Source organism: Pelodiscus sinensis, chromosome 2 (assembly GCF_049634645.1).
Source record: "Pelodiscus sinensis isolate JC-2024 chromosome 2, ASM4963464v1, whole genome shotgun sequence".
In the NCBI taxonomy this organism is placed as follows: domain Eukaryota; kingdom Metazoa; phylum Chordata; order Testudines; family Trionychidae; genus Pelodiscus; species Pelodiscus sinensis.
Window position 1 is genome coordinate 144,791,538 of NC_134712.1, and position 19,001 is coordinate 144,810,538.

The following is a 19,001-nucleotide window of genomic DNA, read 5'->3' on the forward strand; positions in this document are numbered from 1 at the left end:
AAGGTTGGTTTAGTGAAAATGGGAAAAGCGGGGAATTAATTACAAACAAGAGCAAGAGAGGGTAAGGCACAAGTGGGTTGAAAAGGGAAATAGAGACAATAGGAAGGTAAGAGAATAAAGGAAAGGATGAAAAGGGATGGAAGATAAACCAACAGAGCACAGAAAAGAATCCCTTCAGAAATGAATTCCTTCCGGCACCAGCTGTGGACAATGTCATCAAAGTGAAAACGAAGAAACAAATACATCCTAGCACATGTGTGAAACTCACTCATGAACAGATAAATGTTCTTATTTACAGGAGTCTCTGACATGGCAGTCTAGCATTATTTTTCTGTCCTGCCTTGCAAGAGACCCAAATGAAACAGTTCTTGCTAGTCTCTCGGCATTGGGATGTGCAGTGGAATGGGGAAGGGTAGGGGACTCGGAGTGCATGCTACATCTCCGTGGTTCAGCAACGCTGAATGTGAAAGCACTGGACTTGATTCTACTCTTTGGATGACTGCATAACCACATTGATAGTAGTGGAATTATCCTGATTTACATCAGCATGACTAAATGAGAATCAGACTCACACACCAGTGTGCACATTAGGTAACTTTCAGTGCTTCCACCAGTTGCCATGGAGCCCCAATTCAAAGTCGGTGGAAGGAACTGTTTAAAGCAGGGGTGGGCAATAATTTTAGAAAGGGGGGGCCACTTCACAAATTTTTTAAGTGGCCTCAGGGCCACCTAGGAGGATGCTGGGGCCTCGGGCAGAAGGGGCGGGACCAGGACACTTCTGTGCTTCCTGCCCACAGACCCTGACTGCAAGAAGTCTTTGGCCCTGCCCCACCCTGCAAGGGGCAAGCAGCACCTAGAGGGAACTGCCAGCTGTTCTGAACTGCTGACGGTTCATTCTAGGCACCATGCGCCCCTGGCAGGGGGAGAAGACTTCACGCACTCCCCATCCCCAAGTCTCGATCGGCCTGGGGAGGCAGGAGCGGAAGGGCGGCTGCGGGCTGGATCAACCAACCAGCTTGGTAGGCCGGATCTGGCCTGTGGAGGCTCTCTTGCCCACCCCTGCTCTACTGTTTCAGTCTCAGTCACAAAAAGCATTCCACACAGAAATGCATTTTTCGTTTAAAATTAACAAACAGACCAGTGTCTTACCTTTATAAATACGACCTAGGCCTCTGTAGTCCATTTGGTCTGAACAATTAAAGACAACAACATATTTTCCCAGACATTTGCCCATGTCTTTAGTTGTTTCTGTTTTCCCAGTCCCTGCAGGTCCTGCCGGAGCACCACCCATACTCATTCCCAAAGCTTGAGCCAATGTGATGTAACATCTGGAGACCGATTGAAAAACACCGTTAATTTTTCTTCACTGTTATTTGCCCAATCAATAGTAACAGTTATACAAAACTGGGGGTGAGAGAGGAAAAGGATTTTCTTCCTTTTACAACATGTTTGGTAACTCACAGTCATGTTAATAGAAATTGGTGTGTACTAGGTGACAAATGCGGGTTTTTCTTTATGTTGATGGGAGTAGGATTTTGTCCCCAAAGTGGATGCTATACTCCTAGTTCAGGCTATCAGGCAATTTAAAAATTAATCATGATTAATGGTGTGATTAATTGTGCTGTTAAACAATAATAGAATGTCATTTTTGAAATATTTTTAGATGTTTTCTCCTTTTTAAAATTGATTTCAATTACAACACAGCATACAAAGTGTACAGTGCTCATTCCATCTTTTATTACCAAAATCTGCACTGTAAAACAAAAGAAATAGTGTTTTTCAATTCACTTAACACAAGTATTGTAGCGTAATCTCTTTATCCTGAACGTTGTAAAGGTCGAACCTCCCTTGTCCAGCACCCTCGGGACATGAGCAGTCCCAAACCGTGGAGTTTGCTAGACAAGGGAAGGTCAAGGCTCCCATCAGGCTATAGGCTCTGCTCCCAGCTGGGGCTGTGCTCCTGCCGCTGCTTCCTGCCAGCCCTGACAGGCCCCACTGCCTCCAAACATGGCCAGAGATGTACTCCATCATGGCACTGGCCCAGGCTATGTGCCCAGCTGCCAGCCCTGCTGACTCCAGTCCTGGGTGGGACTGAGCTCCCCGACGCCTGCCCTGACAGGCTGTGTTTTACACCGTGCCAGCCCCAAGTGGGGCTTCACTCCCCACTGCGCCAGCCTCAGCAGGACCGCGCTCCTGACCTCTGGCCCCACCGCCTCCAGCCCCGGCTGGGGCTCCACTCCCGACTGCCAGCCCAGCCCAGGCTGCACTTCTGAACCTGGCCGGCGGGGCCTCTCTGGTCCAGCAATATCATGGTCCTACCACAGATATTGCCAGACTAGAGAGCCCCAGATTTTAGAGGTTCAACCGGTACTTACAAATGTAGAATCATGTACCAAAAGCTGCATTCAAAAATAAAACAATGTAACATTTTAGAGTCTACAAGTGTACTCAGTCCTACTTCTTGTTCAGCAAATTGTACAGACAAACAAGGCTGTTTATATTGGCAGGAGATAATGCTGCCTGCTTCCTCTTTACAATGTCATCTGACGAATGCCTATTCATGTTTCAACCACCATTCCAGAAGATATGTCCATACTGATGACAGGTTCTGCTCCATAATGGCCTACAGCAGTAAAGACCAAGGCATGTTCATTTTCATCATTTGAGTCAGATGCCACCAGCAAAAAACTGATTTTCTTTTTTGTGGTTTGAGTTCAGTAGTTTCCACATCCGAGTGTTGCACTTTTAATACTGCTGAAATCATGTTCCATGCATTGTCCCTCTCAGAGTTTGGGCAGCACTCCACATTCTTAAACCCTGGGTCAAGTGCTGTAGCTATCTTTAGAAATCTCATAATGGTACAATGCTCGGATCTCCCTGGCAGCAAGGTAGCCTAGTGGTTATGTCCCGGATTTAGCTGGCAGAAAAGGAATGCAGACCCATGCTGCTGGTGCCCCAGGCCTAGGAATTCCAGCCTACTATCTGAGTACAGTCCTTAAGTTTGGGGCAAGGACCTAAGAGTCCAAATTTTCCCCACCTCAGTGAGGGTTCCACGTAGGTTCCCCCCTTTTCCCCAGGGGGTGTGATTGGAAGCTTGCTTGCTCCTGTGGCTGGTCAAATGGATGGGCTCAGGTTCTGAAGACTGCAGAACCACGCTCCTGTCTCTTTGCTGGTCAGCCCCTAATTGAGCCAGGCTCCTTCCTTTTATCCTCTCTCCAGGCCTGGCACTGGTTACAGGTAGAGTGGGGTGGGGCTAGCTGGGCCAAAAGGTTTTGTTTGACTCCTGTGATGCCACGCCCTACTCTCTTCACTCCCTCACAGGTACTTTTGCATTTTGACAAATCTGTAAGTGAAAGTGTTCTTAAAATGAACAACATGTGCTGAGCCATCATCTGAGACTGCAATAACATGAAATATATGGCAAAATGTAGGCAAAAGAGAGCAGGAGACATACAATTTTCCCCAAAGAAGAACAGTCACAAATTTAACAAATGCATTACATTTTGAAGGAGTGTCCTCAGCGTGGATCATATCCCGTGGGATGGTGGATGAAATACAAAGGAAAATATGAATGTTCAGCATATCTGGCAAGTAAATGTCTTGCTTTTAGACGACATTGTAAATAAAAAGTGGGCAGCATTATCTCCTGTAAATGTAAATTTGTTTGTCTTAGCAATTGGCTGAATACGAAGTAGGACTAGGTGGACTTGTAAGGTCTATCGTTTTACATTGTTTTGTTATGAGTGCAGTTATATGACAAAAATATCTACATTTGTAAACTGCACTTTCATAATAAAGAGTCTGTGCTATAGTACTTGTATGAAGTGAAATGAAAAATACTATTCCTTTATTTTGTACATTTCAAATATTAGTATTAAAAATATAGTGAGCACTGAACATTTTGTATTCTGCGTTTGTAATTCTTTTTCTACATTTTCAAATATAATTATTTCATTCACAGCCATTTAATACATTTCAGTTGGTATTCTATTGTTTAACAATTCACTTAAAACGATGATCAATCCAATTAATTATTGTAATCACAATTAATTTTTTTAGTTAATCACATGAGTTAACTGATTAATTGACAGCCCTACTCCTTTTATCACTGATTCCCAAAGTATGGTCCGTGGACTACTAGTGGTCCGCAACCATCTTTCAGGTGGGCTGCAGGCTTAGGGCTGACCCTCCTCTTCCTCCGCAACAGGGAGCCCATGCTGGTGTTCCAGTCATGCTCCACCCCATGAATATGGAGCGCCAGGGCTAGCTTCCTGCTGCTGGGGAGAGGGGATGAGACTCACAGCCCAGATCTGGCTTGCGAGATAAGGAAGTGGCTCTGTGTGCTGCCGTGCCCCCTCCCCTCAGATAGGGAAATGGCAGCACAGGAAACTGCTCACCTGGAGGCTTTCCCTGCTGCTCCCATTAGCTGGAATCATGGCCAATGGGAGCAGTGGGGGGGCGGGGGGGGGACCGGGGAGTAGCAGGAGATATGGTGCCAGGTAAGCACCTCCCTCCTGCCCCGACCTTGCACCCCCATCACGTTCCCGCAGCCTCTCCCCACTCACATTATGCTTCTGCGCCCTCCCTTTCTCCCAGACCAACCACCCCCAGCCCACCCCTGCACTCTACTTCCTGGCTAGACCTCGCACCCCCACCCTCTCCTGCACTCATTTTGTCATCATGGGTGGTTGGCTGGTGGTCCACAGAAAGGCCTGCTTTGAGTGGGGTGGTCCATGGGCCAAAAAGTTTGAGAAGCACTGCCTTATATGATTACCTGTCCGTTAAAGGAGTTATAACGAGTCTGTCTGTACAGCCTAAGTATTCATTGCAGTAGCTGAACTCCACATCAGTGATTTGAATAATGCATTTGTCTGCATCTTCAATAAAGTAAAACCTGGACTGTTTTTGCCATTCAAAGTCAGATGGAGATTTAATATTCATGCGGACCTGTATTAAAGTACAAAACCATTAGTGTAGATGTGACATACTTTAATAAAAATTTTAGAGAGGAAGCCGTGTTAATCTGCTTCTGCAAAAACAAGGAGGATTCATGTGGCAGCTAGGGAGTGTTATATTACCCGTTAGCACTGGTCCGCCACATAGTACTGTAACACTCCCATTTTTGCATGTGTATATGTAGTTGCCAAACTGAAGTTTCCATTTCATTCATCTGAGGAAGTAGGTTCCAGCCCATGAAAGCATATGCACAAATAAATGTGTTAATCTTTAAAGGTGCCACTCCTCATTGTTTTCGTATTAAAAATCTGAGAGGAGGAAGTGACATATCTCAAAGTGCCCACTTTCCGTTTCCATCCCCAGGGCAGAAAAAACACAATAGGTTAAACCGATCTCCAAAGGTTTAATATACACCAGACTTTAGTAATACTTGACATTGAATTAATCAATATGAAATACACATCCAAAAATACGCATCTCCCTCGCTATATAGAAAAAACTTTTCCTGCAGGACAACAGAGTCAACACATCACTCTGAGTCCCGCCTGCTTCCTCCTTCCCCCTCCTCTTTCCCAGTGCTAGGCTGCCGCACCACACCTCCCTCCTCCCCTTCTCCTGTGCTCTGCGGCCGTGAGGAAAGCACGGGGCTATGTGAGGTCTTGGAGCAGTACCCCAGTGCCTCGGAGGAGAGTGCGGGGCCACGTGGCCTCAGATCAGCCCTCCCTCCCCCCTCTCCTCCCCTGAAGCCAGGAGAAGACCTGGGGGCCTGACAAGGCTTCAGCCCTCCTCAGCAGCTGCAGTGGGTGGGGGGAGCAGGAGCAGCCTTGGCCCTGCCTGGTGGTCAAGGAGGCGGGGGGGGGGGGGGGGGAGAGAGCCGGGCCTGCCGACGCCATGGTATCAGCATGGCCCAACCTCCTGGGGATTGGGTGGGGGGAAGCCAGGCCAGAGGCTGTGAGGAAAGACCCGGAACTGGCTGGGCTGGCATTAGCCTGGGCCCTTTCCCCCCACCTCATCCCCTGGGCCAGCCTGGGCCCCTTCTCCCTACTCCTGCTTACATCTGGCCATGCCAGCCTGGGCCCCCAGGGGAAAAGAGCAAAGTCCGCAGCCCGGTTCTCCCCAGTGGCCAGGGAGAGAGCTGGGGTTGGTAAGCATAGTGAACAGGGGGCACAGCCCCCTAGTAAAAATTAATGGAAAATCATGTGGACAGGAAAATCCTTGGGCATCATACAGAACTTTGCAGTTTGACTTCTAGCTATCAATATTAGTTCTCTATATTCTTCTATCCTTATTTCTCTCTGCACAACATATAAATCATTTAAACAATATATATACCACTCAATTCCTGCTATCAGCATGCAGTATGTTTCCTCCATCTTTTTTTGCTGTTGCTTCCAATTTCTTAATTATTGTCTTATGCTTTGATATTGTCTTCCATACGGAAGAGTTTGATGCCTTTAAATTTTTAAAATTAAACCAATTTAAGCTATTGTTTTCTTTCCTTCTCAACATACATGAAAACCAGTTTCTTTAATCTACTAGCAGCCCTCGCCTCAAATCAGGAAGTGGAGACAAGGCCTGGAAAACCACAAACCATACATCTAATACTAAGAGGGAATATATTTTTCAAAAACTCCGATGATGTATAGTTTTAAATTGTGAATCACAGGGTAAGGTCAACAGTACTTTCCCCTTAACATAAACAGTTCTTGTATGTTGAAAAGCAATCATGTCAAAAAGGAAAGACGACAGCCCTGCAAACTGATCCATGTACGTGCACCCTTCCACCCATGTGGAGCCTTGTGATGTCAATGAGATTCCACAAGGGAGTAAAGATCTATGCGTGTAGCTCTATTTGCAGGATTGGATTCTTAAGTTGTATGTTGTGAGACTCTGACCTCACTGAAGTCAATGTCAAAACTATCACTTGAGTGGAGCCAAAAATTCACACTGGCTGCGTCTAGACTGGCAAGTTTTTCTGCTTTTGCGCAAAAACTTGCCAGCTATCTACACTGGCCGCTTGATTTTGCGCAAAAGCACTGACATTCTACTGTCCTAAATCAGTGCTTATTGTGCAAATGCTTTGACGTTCCCATTCGGGCAAAAGCCCTTTTCCGGAAATGTTTTTGCGCAAGAGGGCCAATGTAGACAGCTAAAAACTGTTTTGTGCAAAAAAGCCCTGATGGCGAAAATGGCGATCGGGGCTTTCTTGCGCAAAACCGCGTCTAGATTGGCACGGACGCTTTTCCACAAAAAGTGCTTTTGCGCAAAAGCGTCCGTGCCAATCTAGATGCTCTTTTCCGAAAATGCTTTTAACGGAAAACTTTTCCGTTAAAAGCATTTCCGGAAAATCATACCAGTCTAGATGTAGCCACTATGTCCTGGGCAGTGGTTGAAGGTACGGCTGGGGGAGGCAAGCCCCCAACCCTGCCCCTTCTGAAGAGGCCCTGCCCCCAGGGGGATGGCAGGTGGGAGGGCATGTGGCCTCAACCTCCCTGTTCCCAGAGCACTCGGGGGCAGCAAAATTCCACCCCCCAAAATGCCTGCTGAAGGCATTCTGGGAAGGAGTGTGGGCAAGGCCAGACTGGCAGTTTGGGAAGGCAGTGCCTTCCCCTGACTAATATACCAGCTGCCCATGCCCTATGTTTTTAAGGCCCCCAGGACTGCAATTTGTTTCATATGGAGAGATTGCAGCCCCTAGAGAAAGCAATAGTGAGATCTATAGGGAGCAATTCAGATGTTGCAGTCTGCCCCCGTGCAACTCCTTACAGGATCAGAACCTACATTTTTCTTGGTGACTAAGTTAATATCCTCACCCACAAACAATCCAGCACAGCAAATAAATAAGGTATTTGTAATGTAAATCTGTTAACATGTAGCCAGAAAAGACAAGCTTGGATAGCATGCAACCACACAACAGGACTGACAGCAGAATTAAACAAAGCAAAGAAATGTGACATTTGCTTTTAGATTATTTTATATATGGAAAAAAATGTTTTTCAGTTAGAGAGCTCTCTTTAAAAAAACTCACCAAATCATCAAAGATATCCTTCTGATGTACATGAATAGTGATTAAAGTCTCATATTTTGTGCGCTCCATGCTTGTCAGATGACGTGTTGTCATGTCAATCAACTCATTTAAAAGGTCCAGAAACTTCTGATTTGCTGAGTGCATGACCTTTCTCACACAGCAAGAGAACACGGTTATATTAATACAAACACCCTTTGCTCTTTCTGTCTCTAGAGGATGAACAGTTGCAGACAGTCACACATCTACAGCCCCTCTTTCAGTTACATTGTGCTCTAGCCTCACTTTGTATTAACTAGAGCTGCAATCCTGAATCAAGAACTACTAGAGCATAGTCCCAGAGCCCTTGTGGAGTCCCAGTGACTTTACTGGGAATATACATGGGCCAAGGGAGCTATGCTAGCAGATTCCATTGCTTTGAGTCCTCTTCAAAAGCAATTAAGCCATCGGACTTCAGCCTAAACTATACACTTCAGCCAACCAACATGTTCACTTCTGGGAAAGATGAAGCTGAGATTCTGACTCTGTCCCCAGAACCATGGTAGCTTTCAGAGGAGAAAACTGGTGTAAGGGACAGTTTAAATGAGCCTGAAGTAACTGTTCTTGTGAGCCATTACTTTATTTCTGCTGTAAGAAATGGTGGAATAGAATACTAGGAGCTCTTGCATCTATAATAGAGGCTCTGATTCTGCAGTTGTGACAGTATAAGTTAGATCCTGTCAATAACTCCAAGTGGGCTTCTGACAGGCCTGGGGATGATGGAGTATTTTGCAGCACTGAAACTAGTGCATGATCCTCATGTAAATTCCTGCTTTGAGCACAGGAAGGGATGATCATATTGGAGATTGGCAGATCCAGGCCTATTACATATAGTGAGGAAAACTAAAAATAATTTTTAAAGGAGGAAACACACTAACAAAAAGAAATTGTGTTTATCAATGAAGTATGGTTCTTCTTAAACATAGAACAACATGAACAAGGGTCTATGCCCTTTTTGGCTTTGTACGAAATAGAAAAATGGATTTGTAAAGTATTTTCCCTGTACTCGAGAGGCTTGTCTGGTTTAATTTCAGTCAGTAACATCACAGTATGGTAGACTGTTTTCTTTAGCTTTTGCCTGTATTTATTTTCACTGTAGGACAGTGTTACTAGCTCTTAGCTTGGTCCTACTAAATGTTACTCACACTGGTGTATTAGCACTCTTGAGCTCTCCTCTGATTTGCCTTCTCACCAGGCCTGCTGACGGGTGAGGTGGGACAAAGAGGGCAGTTGCCCCAGGGCCCAGTGATTCAAAGGGGCCAGGGATTTCAGCTGCCATCATTGCTACTGCAGTAGCAGTGGTGACTGGAGCTCTAAGACCTAAGATTGCTGCCAGACCACTGCGTAGAGCACTCGGGGTGGCTCTTAAGGGCGGCTGGGGAGGCGGTGGCACTGCACTGCCTCCATATTAGTTCCAGAGTAAAGGCACTTATCAAACACACCCACAGTGCTGGCAGCATCTTTCTTGGGCATAAGATGCAACCAACTCCCGTCAAACTTGCTCCCATGCGCCCCCTGGCCCAATTCTAGCATGATTCTAGCACCATTCCCTAAAGAAGCTCCATGCAGCAAGAGAGGCACCACTATTTCCCCACACCGGGAGCTCTCACTTCCCCCAAACCAGTTTTGAGATTATGGTAGAAGATGATACTCCCTTGCCCCTCCAACTGCCTACTGTTCCCTCTCAATGCTTGTAGCCACTGACAAGAATGGGGGAGGGGATACATCATTAGAAACTGTTTTAAAGTTAGTTTTAAAGCAAGTGAGGATCGACTTTCAATCACTTTCTCCCATGTTTCTTTCCTCGCTAGTTCACAGCATCAGAGATTCTGAGCAGTGCCCCCTCCCCTCCGCATTCAGCACCAATATGGACAGTGGATGGAAGCAGGTGGTGCACAAACCTGATAAGGCAGACCCTCAGCTTAGCGTCTTGCCATTAAGAGATACTGATTTACCCCCTGGTAAGGATTGGTCCCATGTTACCAATTGTCAGAGCAGATAGCACAGTAGTGCAAAGAGCATGCCTGGAGGTTGCTGTCACCATGGTGGTATCATCACTGTACATAGCAACATGGAGGCATTTACAGGTCACTCTAGTTGCTTCCTTTTTATATTGTCATCTCTACCTTATGTTTTTTAACTTGCACAGTGTGTGCTGATCTAAACAATGCTTTTAATTAACTGAGTACAACCTTTTTGTCTGTTTTGGCATTGTTGAGAGCGTCCTCTGCATCTCTGGTCCAAATCATTTGAATTCCCAGAAGACCTATTTGTGCAGGAAACGTTGCCTGAAAGTCATACAGCTTAAATCCTGAATCACTAATGGCTATAGATGCCTGTCTAATGATGGAGTGGATTGTTTTCTTAATCCCATTCAGCAGCTGTCCCAGCCAGAATTCCACATTACCCTGGGGGGAAAAAACACTTTTAAAGTTAACTGCTCCAAACCAGCAAAAACTCCACAGAAGACATTTTCTCCCCAGGTCTGATGTTCCCATTTCCCATTTTTGTATTCTCTCATCCTCACAGGACACCCCTCCCCAGTTGTAAGTGATCTGTTCTTACAGATGAAGAGTGTGGATTTTAGCACCCTTGCTCCTATTTGGGAGACAACTCAAATGTATCATCTGCAGCAACCAAAGAACTTCCATCCTCCTTCTGGAAGATGCAAAACCACTTTCCCCAGCAGCTGAAGTGTCTCTGAGTCAGATTCTCAAATAGATGCATGTTGTGGTACAGAGAAGTGGGACGGCCCCCTTATAACACAGATTTGCTTTAGAGCAAGTAATGAAAAAAGCATAATATATTCTTCTATTACCTGAGCTAGAACAGGTTCAGTAATGTTGACTTGTTCTCCTTCTTGAGATTCAAATAATAAAATCTGGTCGTAGTTCTTTTCGTGAAATCCCACTCTGTTAACATTGTCAAACAGACTCAGTAAATGTGCCTGGAATAAATAAACACCTGATGACCCAAATAAGATCCATGAAACGATTTACAATATTATTTTAAAACTGTATCCAAATCTGTAGGTTTACGAGGCTAAATGGATCTTTCCTCAAATAAGTAAACTTAGGTCAACTCAGTAACAAAGGGAAATCATTTATCACCTATTCCACTCAATTATTTGTACTACGAAGTGGGTTATTGCTACATAATTTGTACCTGAATAGTGTGTGAATCTGATGCCTGACCAAGGATTTCCAGAAGTGCAGGATCAGATACAAAGAAAAATCTGGGAAATACTAATCGTTTCTTTTCCAAATACCCCGTTAGTGATTTCTGACATATTTCCAGTTGTTCCAGTAAATGCGGTAGCAGCTGTGCCAATGTCTCATCTCCAACACAGCACTGTACTATGTTTGATGTCTCATGAGCCCTCTGCATAATCTTCTGCCAAGATTTATCAATGTTCTGAAACCTTTTGGCTTCCTGAAACACATTAAAAATGCATTAACTAGTCCTGTTGCTTCCCCAAATGCTGGAAAATAAAGTATCCTGTGAGTGACTTGACGGTATCAGTGTGTCCTATGGGTGATCGTCACCATGATGCATAATCTGTAGGGGATTATCAAGAACACCTGAACCATGCTGCCAGCTTCCATTGTCTACTTATTAATTTTTTTAACAAGTATCATTGTGTTCCCTCCCATTGTTGCTCCTCATATTTGGGAGCACTTCTTGTAAACATCTGCCAAACTACCTCATTATTGTCCTTCAAACTCTTAAAACTCCATTATCATCCATTCCCCTTAAAACTCTTTGCTGTGCTGCCTGGGAAAAAACTCAACTGTTAGGCTGCTGATGCTGAGACCACTGCCTATCAAGCTGACCCGCATTGTTTCCTTGGACTCCTCCCATTAGTATCCATCTGTAGGCTCTTGTCTCTTACTAAGGGTACGTCTAGACTACCGCGTTTTGTGGACGGAAGTTTTGTCGACAGATACAAAACTTCCGTCGACAATTTGCATCCAGACACATGGAGTTCTGTCGACAAAGCAAGCCGCTTTGTCGACAGAATTCTGTAGTCTGGACGCAACGTTACAGGCAATAACACCTTCTGTCGACAGAAGGTGTTTTGCCTCGTAAAATGAGGTTTACCAGCGTCGACAAAACCGCGGAGTTCTGTCGACGTTATGTCGACAGAACTCCGCGGTAGCGTAGACGCTGGTATTGTTTTGTCGACAAAAGTCCACTTTTGTCGACAAAACTAGGTAGTCTAGACACACCCAAAGACTGGAAGCTCTGTGGGACAGAGTCAACTTTTGCATTCTGTGTTTGTGCAGCACTCAGCATAACGGGGTCTCGGCCTGTGACTGGGGCATCTAGGTACCACAGTAATAAATATAATACGAAGAAAATAATCAGGCAAGATAAAAGTTTAATATTCACTTTGTTGGTTGTGCTGTCAAAGAGGAGAGCACATGAATGGATTTGGAGCACCTTTGTAACTCATGCAGAGCCACAAAAATGCACCAGGTTGATGGGCCAGCAGTGTCTTTTGCCTTATGTTACCAAGTGGTAGGCATCACCAAAGTGGCTATACAATAAGATTTCAATCCATCTCTGACCAGAAAAGTCATAGAGCGCCGTCCTCTCCAAATGACAAAGCGTTACTGACAATGTGACAATGTTGCCATTCACATCACAGCTTTTCTATGCACTGTTATGAGACTTTTCCTCATCACGGCTCTTCATTTTCTGGTCCAATGTTACACAGTTATTGGAGTATGACTGAAGGGATGGTCTAGAGCAAGGGCTCACAACCTTTTTCTTTCTGAGATTCTCCTCAACATGCTAGGAAACCTCCAGGGTCAGGGAGAAGAACGGGATCAGGATTCTGGACCCTTTGGCATAGGTGTAGTTTATTTCTATTTGGGAGGGGGCAAAGGCTTGTGGGGCTTTAGCTGGCTCTGCACAGTGCCAAGGAGAGAGTGCCACCTCCATCTCCTCAGGACTCCTCTTAGCTGGTCACCCACCAGTGTGGGGCTCTGTGCCAGTAGCTACTCTGCAGGGCCTGGAGCTGCCCAGGCACCTCTGACCAGCTGAATGAGCAAAAAGGCTGGGAGCTGAGAGGCAGTCACAAACCCAGGCAGCAGATAGGGAAATGCTACAGCTGCCCGCTCCAGGGCATCACCAGCCAGAGGTGCAGCTGCCCTGCACTGCCTGGCTCTAGTTTCCCATCTAGGACCTAGTCAGAGCGTGGGACCCTCGCAGGGCTGGGGGAGAGATTATTGGGGAGGCGAGGCTGCCCTCAGGACTGTCCCACTCTGAGTAAGGCTCTGCAATTTGGGGGGGGTCAACACCCTTGTGTCCCATCAACTCTACCCATGGGCACCAGGTTTCAGCCCCCTCCCCCACCCCCGGGGGAGCTCAGCGTTTCAGTCCCGCCCTGCTCCCAGCTGCAGTAGTGTGGGGGGAGGGGAAGCTCAAGATTTCAACCCCGTGCTGCTCCCAGCTGCAGAGGAAAGAGGGGCAGGGGAAGAACTCAGGGCTTTAGCCCTGCACTGCTCCCTGCTTCAGCCCTGAAGGGGTGGTGCTGGGGTTCAGGAATCAGCCCCAAGTTGCTCTCCACTTCAGCCTCATGTGGTGAGCACTGGAGCTCGGGGCATTGAGTTTCAGCAGCAGAGCTCCGTGGTTCCCCTGCAACAGCTTGTGGGCTCCCCGGGGGCCATAGACTGCTAGCCTAGACAATACTTAGTCCTGCCATGTGTACAGGGAACTGGACTAGAGGACCTCTTGTGGTCCTTTACAGGCTACCCGTCTATGATTCTATCACCCATGCACAAAGTATCGTAAGTGAAGGAAGCTGAAATTTCAAATCCTCAAAAGGCAAGAAAAGAACTGTTTTCTGAACTATATTGTGTGTTTTTTATTCTTCTCACAGCACAATGGGAATAACATTCATACAGTACACTTATAATAAGTGGCTTCCGCAATTATCAAATGCATAAGCTTTGATGTGGTGTTTACTCATCTGCAAAACCCTCTTATTGCCTCTATTATAAATATATTGTAAGACCTAAGGAGCAATTTATTGTAATCTTAATGAACAGCTAAGAAGGTTTTAGCTGATCACTACACAAAATGTTCTGGGTTATGGAGAATGGAAACTGCAGATATTTAATTATAATGTCTTTGGCCTGAAGTAAATGCAGTAGTTTAAAATATTACTGTTTTTATTAAATTACATATTTCTGACATTTTTAAACAGCAGGTGATCCTACGTACCACGTGCCAAATTCTAACTGGCTGGCACACATGTAAACCTGCCAGCTGAGTCAGAAGCAGGTAGTGGAAGTTTATTGCTCTGATTCTGACTCGCCCAAAATAACTGAGAGAGGTCAGTCCTTCAGTTCCCTGCAGCTGACATCACAAGATGGCATAACAGATTAAGGCCTGATGAAAAGTCGGCAAGAGCCACACTCACACGCATATATATTTATACACTTATGTGGCTGTCTAGGCCTAGCAATGTCCCTGTGCACAGCCTCCTGCAAAAGAGTTATTTCAGCTCTTAGCAGTACAGAGTGCATAAATAAGGTGTATAAGGGCTGGTTTCTGGCAAGCTAAGGGATCACAACATCATAGCATTAGCCAGAATTTAGCCCTCCAACAATATGTGCTATAATAGCTGAATAATACAAGGTGAACTGGGGTAAGCAACTCAGCTTTCTCTTTAAAAAGTGTCTTGGTTTGTTATGATTCTAGCCCTAAGGCCATGTCTATACTAGGAAACTATTTCAAAATACCGGTAACTAAATTTGACTTTACTCCCGATTTTATAAAGTTGAAATATCATGTCCCCACTACAGGGAAGCCTCAAAATTAGTCCAATGCAGGTTCTGTTACTGTAGATGCGCTACCTCAACTTAGAGCCCTAGGAAACTTTGGGGAGTAATTATTTCAAATTACTCCGGGGAGTAGTTATTTCAAAATAGCGGCACTGAAGCAGCCACACTATCGCTATTTTGAAATAACTATTTTGAAATTAGCATTATTCCTCGAGGAAAGCAGGAGCATACAGATTTCGAAATAAGCGGCCTGTTATTTCAAAATAACAGGCTTGGTAGTATAGATGCTCGGCTTATAAATTCGAGCTAAGGGGGATTATTTCTAAATAAATCCCTAGTGTAGACCAGGACTAAGAATCCAACCCTGCAGATCTCACTCTCGGAAAGCTCCCTCTGAAGTTATCTATGGTAATTTTTCCATAGCACAGCACAGCACAATTAGAGTTCCTCAGTTCAGACTTCTTGTTATTTCAAAGATATCGTGATTTAGCTAACCTCTTGCCTGCATACATTGCTATTGTAAATCAACAGACCTGAGGCAGCTGTTTGGCAATGTCTCCACCAACAAAAACAGCTTCAAGGTAAATCCAGAGGTTTTGTACAGTAATCCAACTTTCAATTATTTCTGTGGTGTTGGCCAATTTCTGGACCCACTGTTGGATTATGGGCTTGAATGGTGCATTGTACCTGTTAAATGAACATGGGGCAAAAAATAAGATTATGGTATCTTATTGGTACTGGCTATATTTATACAATATATTCTTGTGTTCATTTTTGTACCTGTTGCTCATGAGGGATCCCAAAATCATGAGACTATCTTCCATCAGAGCTATCTTTTCTGAAGTATCTGAGCCTTTCAGAAGCAGTTCTCCTCTGGTTTTGAACTGGCCAAATGTAAAGACATGAGTAGTCCACTCACTGATGACATGTTTCAATTTTGCTTCAATATCCTTTTCTTTAACAGCACTGATGCAGATATCCTAAGCAATATGAAGGTACTGTGTTTTATTACACCGAAGCTCATGTAATATCTAGTTATCAAAACAATTAAAATTCATGGGCCAGTTTCAGAGTTCAAAGGAAATTGTACCTGCTAAGAATAATAAATTAAAATAGTTCAAAATGACTATATGGCAAGACTGAAATATGTTTCACCTGTTCTACAGGCCACATTTTGTTGTCAGTTACACTTAGCTAGTCACATTTCAATGAAGTCATTGGACTTTCACAATCACAACCGAAGGCAGAATTTGTGTCTGTACATGAACTATACCCTTTCCATTCTGTGCTGGAGACAGGCAGAATGTGCATTACTGATGTGAAATTAAGCAATACATCTTACAAAATGGGAGGGTCTGTCTCCTCATGAGCCCCTCTGTGTGAAAAATGAGCATCTGTGTGAACACTGTGTATCTGGGAGTTGGCAAAAGCTCAAGGACACAGCTACCCAGAGGAGGGTAGAGTTGTTCTGCTAGGCTTTCTTTCAGAAGAAAACCTTGTAACAGCTCACAGCAAAATTACCTTCATATCTGCAGCTTCTGTTGCCCCTTGGAGACACCAGTGGCAGCTCAGTCACTAAAACGCCCATGTTGTCAGAGAGGAGTAAAGTAGACACTCTGTGTAGGTCACCCAAAAGCCACCAAGTTGGCCTACCAAACATTACAGATTCCAGGCAGCCCCCTGACTACAGGGTGATGTTCCTTATCCTTCCACAAGGATAATCATAAATAATCATGACACCTGTAGAATGCATCTATACAGAGTGTTTGGCTTAGTTTTTCACTTTCCATGTGAAGGTTTGTTGAAGAACAAGACAAGTTAGTCTATAGACTTTTAAGGGCTAATCTCTTGGCTGACAAACTCACAATATAACTTAAGTTAAAAATACTTTTGTTTCTCCTTTGTGCCATCTTTCTGCTTTTGCAAAAGTTACCAGACCTTGCAAATTTAACATGGAATCATAGAACACTAGGACTGGAAGGGACCTCGAGAGGTTATCAAGTCCAGTCCCCTGCCCTCCCGGCAGGTCTAAGTACATTCTAGATCATCCCAGATAGATGTCTATCTAATCTGCTCTTAAATATCTCCAGTGATAGAGATTCCACAACCTCTCTAGACAATGTATTCCAGTGCTTAACCACCCTGACAATTAGGAGGTTTTTCCTAATGTCCAACCTAAATCTCTCTTGCTGAAATTTAAGCCCATTGCTTCTGGTCTTATCATCAGAGATCAAGGAGAACAATTTTTCTCTCTCTTCCTTGTAACTCCCTTTTAGGTACTTGAAAACTGCTATCATGTACCCTCTCAGTCTTCTCTTTTCTAAACTAAACAAACCTAATTCTTTCAGTCTTCCCTCACATGTCTTCTAGACCCTTAATCATTTTTGTTGCTCTTCTCTGGACCCTCTCCAATTTCTCCAATTCCTTCTTGAAATGTGGTGCCGAGAACCAAACACAATACTCCAACTGAGGCCTAATCAGTGCAGAGTAACGTAGAGGAATTACTTCTCACGTCTTGCTCTGAACGCTACTGTTAATGCATCCGAGAATCATGTTTGCTTTTTTTGCAAGCATCGCACTGTTGACTTATATTTAGCTTGTGGTCCACTATGACATATTGATGGGCAAACTCTGCCCAATAAACATAGAGGTAATAGGTTTGCACTGAGTGCATATCTCCGAAGTCTAATTTTTACCATCCTCTTCTGTTCCTGTGAAATACTGGAGATTGAAATATACAATAATCTTGCCCTCCTTTAATACTCATCTAAACCACTGCCAATATATTGATCTAAGACTTGATCCTGAAAAGTGCCAAGCACCCTCCACTCTTACAGAGTTGAGAGCGGAGGTTGCTCAGCACCTTACAGGTTCAGGCCTATAACAACCAATTACTTTGACTCCGGTATGATGTTAGAGGCAAACAAAATTACAATAAGGAGTGTCTAAAACCAGAATGTAAATTAGCCTAACAATAAGAAGAAAGAATTCTTTACAAGAATTAGCTTTATACCATCCATCTATTTTTATACTGCTCCATGATCAAAGGAAAGAAGCTATCCATTTTAGCTACTACCAGCCAAATTCTAGTCTCCAAATGAACTCAACAAGTCAAATTTGTTTGTCCTATTAAGCTACGTAGGAATGCAGGACTCTAAAAATGTGGCATTCCAGATCTCAAAGCTATCCTTTAAATACCAACAAAAAAGGTATGTATACCTCAATATCTTCCTTATATTTCAATAATGAAGCATCCATTATGTTCTTTAGAGAGAAACTTTCAGAGACAACATCAAAGTTATGTCCCGTTACTTGTGCAATTCGTTCCCAATGTCTTGGCATCATTGCCTAGAAAAATGCACAGGAATTAGAGAACAATAATGTTTTAAAAGCAGTATTATTTTTAGGAAAAAATAGTATGCAATTTTCCACTGAAACAGCTCCACACTGGGAAACATCTCAATCTCCATTTCATTAAAGGAATTACCATTCATGTAATCAAACTGTGAAGTATTTTGGTTTTAGTTATCTGTAACTAATCCTAATCAAATGTTATTATGCATAAAGTTGCTTTGATCTTTTATAAATGAAAGGTTGAAAGCATCTTATACATATAACAACATAATTTTGATCTTCAAGTTAATCTTATCTTTAAAGTACTATGATGAACTAACTTTGTTTGCCATCATTTCCAGCAAAGGACCACTCTCAGCAAAATCATCAATCTTCTTTTTCAGGTCGTGAAAAGCTTGCCATTCCTTCAGAGCCTTAGGCAATTTACGAATCCTAAAAAGAAAACGGACTATCAGATTTGATACACCCATAATTCATCTTCTTTTATATCAATTATCATCATCTCACCTTTCAGTTTGTGGATAAAAAGATTGCAAATAAAATGCCTGACTGTGACAGAGGGAAAACATCTCATTGTATACTGAAAAACCCTTATGGAATTAAGATAAGCTTTGCTGAGTTAAGGTAAACCTCACTGAATTAGAGTTAACATCTCTGAGGCATGTTGTATTAAAAATGAAACTATATATGTCCTTCTGACCTTATTTGATTAAAATATAACCATATAGATCATTGTTGAAACCACCATTATATAGTCACACAAAAATCTTAAATCTTACACAAAGTGGGGGTATGAAAAATGTTAGAAAAATTCTGATTTACAGAATGTGATT

General features: G+C 43.8%; 1 protein-coding gene across 1 annotated transcript in view; it reads right to left on the minus strand.

The window, feature by feature from the left end:
- The window catches only part of LOC102447295 (dynein axonemal heavy chain 5-like), a 296,662-nt gene that overhangs the window by 189,802 nt on the left and 87,859 nt on the right, over window positions 1-19,001 (minus strand). Inside the window, exons 33-42 of the mRNA XM_014581788.3 lie at window positions 18,489-18,600; window positions 18,034-18,162; window positions 15,595-15,794; window positions 15,348-15,501; window positions 11,186-11,452; window positions 10,839-10,967; window positions 10,213-10,428; window positions 7,985-8,131; window positions 4,775-4,947; window positions 1,150-1,328 (exon numbers count right to left, since the gene is read on the minus strand). Coding sequence (XP_014437274.2) covers window positions 1,150-1,328; window positions 4,775-4,947; window positions 7,985-8,131; window positions 10,213-10,428; window positions 10,839-10,967; window positions 11,186-11,452; window positions 15,348-15,501; window positions 15,595-15,794; window positions 18,034-18,162; window positions 18,489-18,600 — 1,706 coding nt within the window. The remainder of the gene's footprint in view (window positions 1-1,149; window positions 1,329-4,774; window positions 4,948-7,984; window positions 8,132-10,212; window positions 10,429-10,838; window positions 10,968-11,185; window positions 11,453-15,347; window positions 15,502-15,594; window positions 15,795-18,033; window positions 18,163-18,488; window positions 18,601-19,001) is intronic.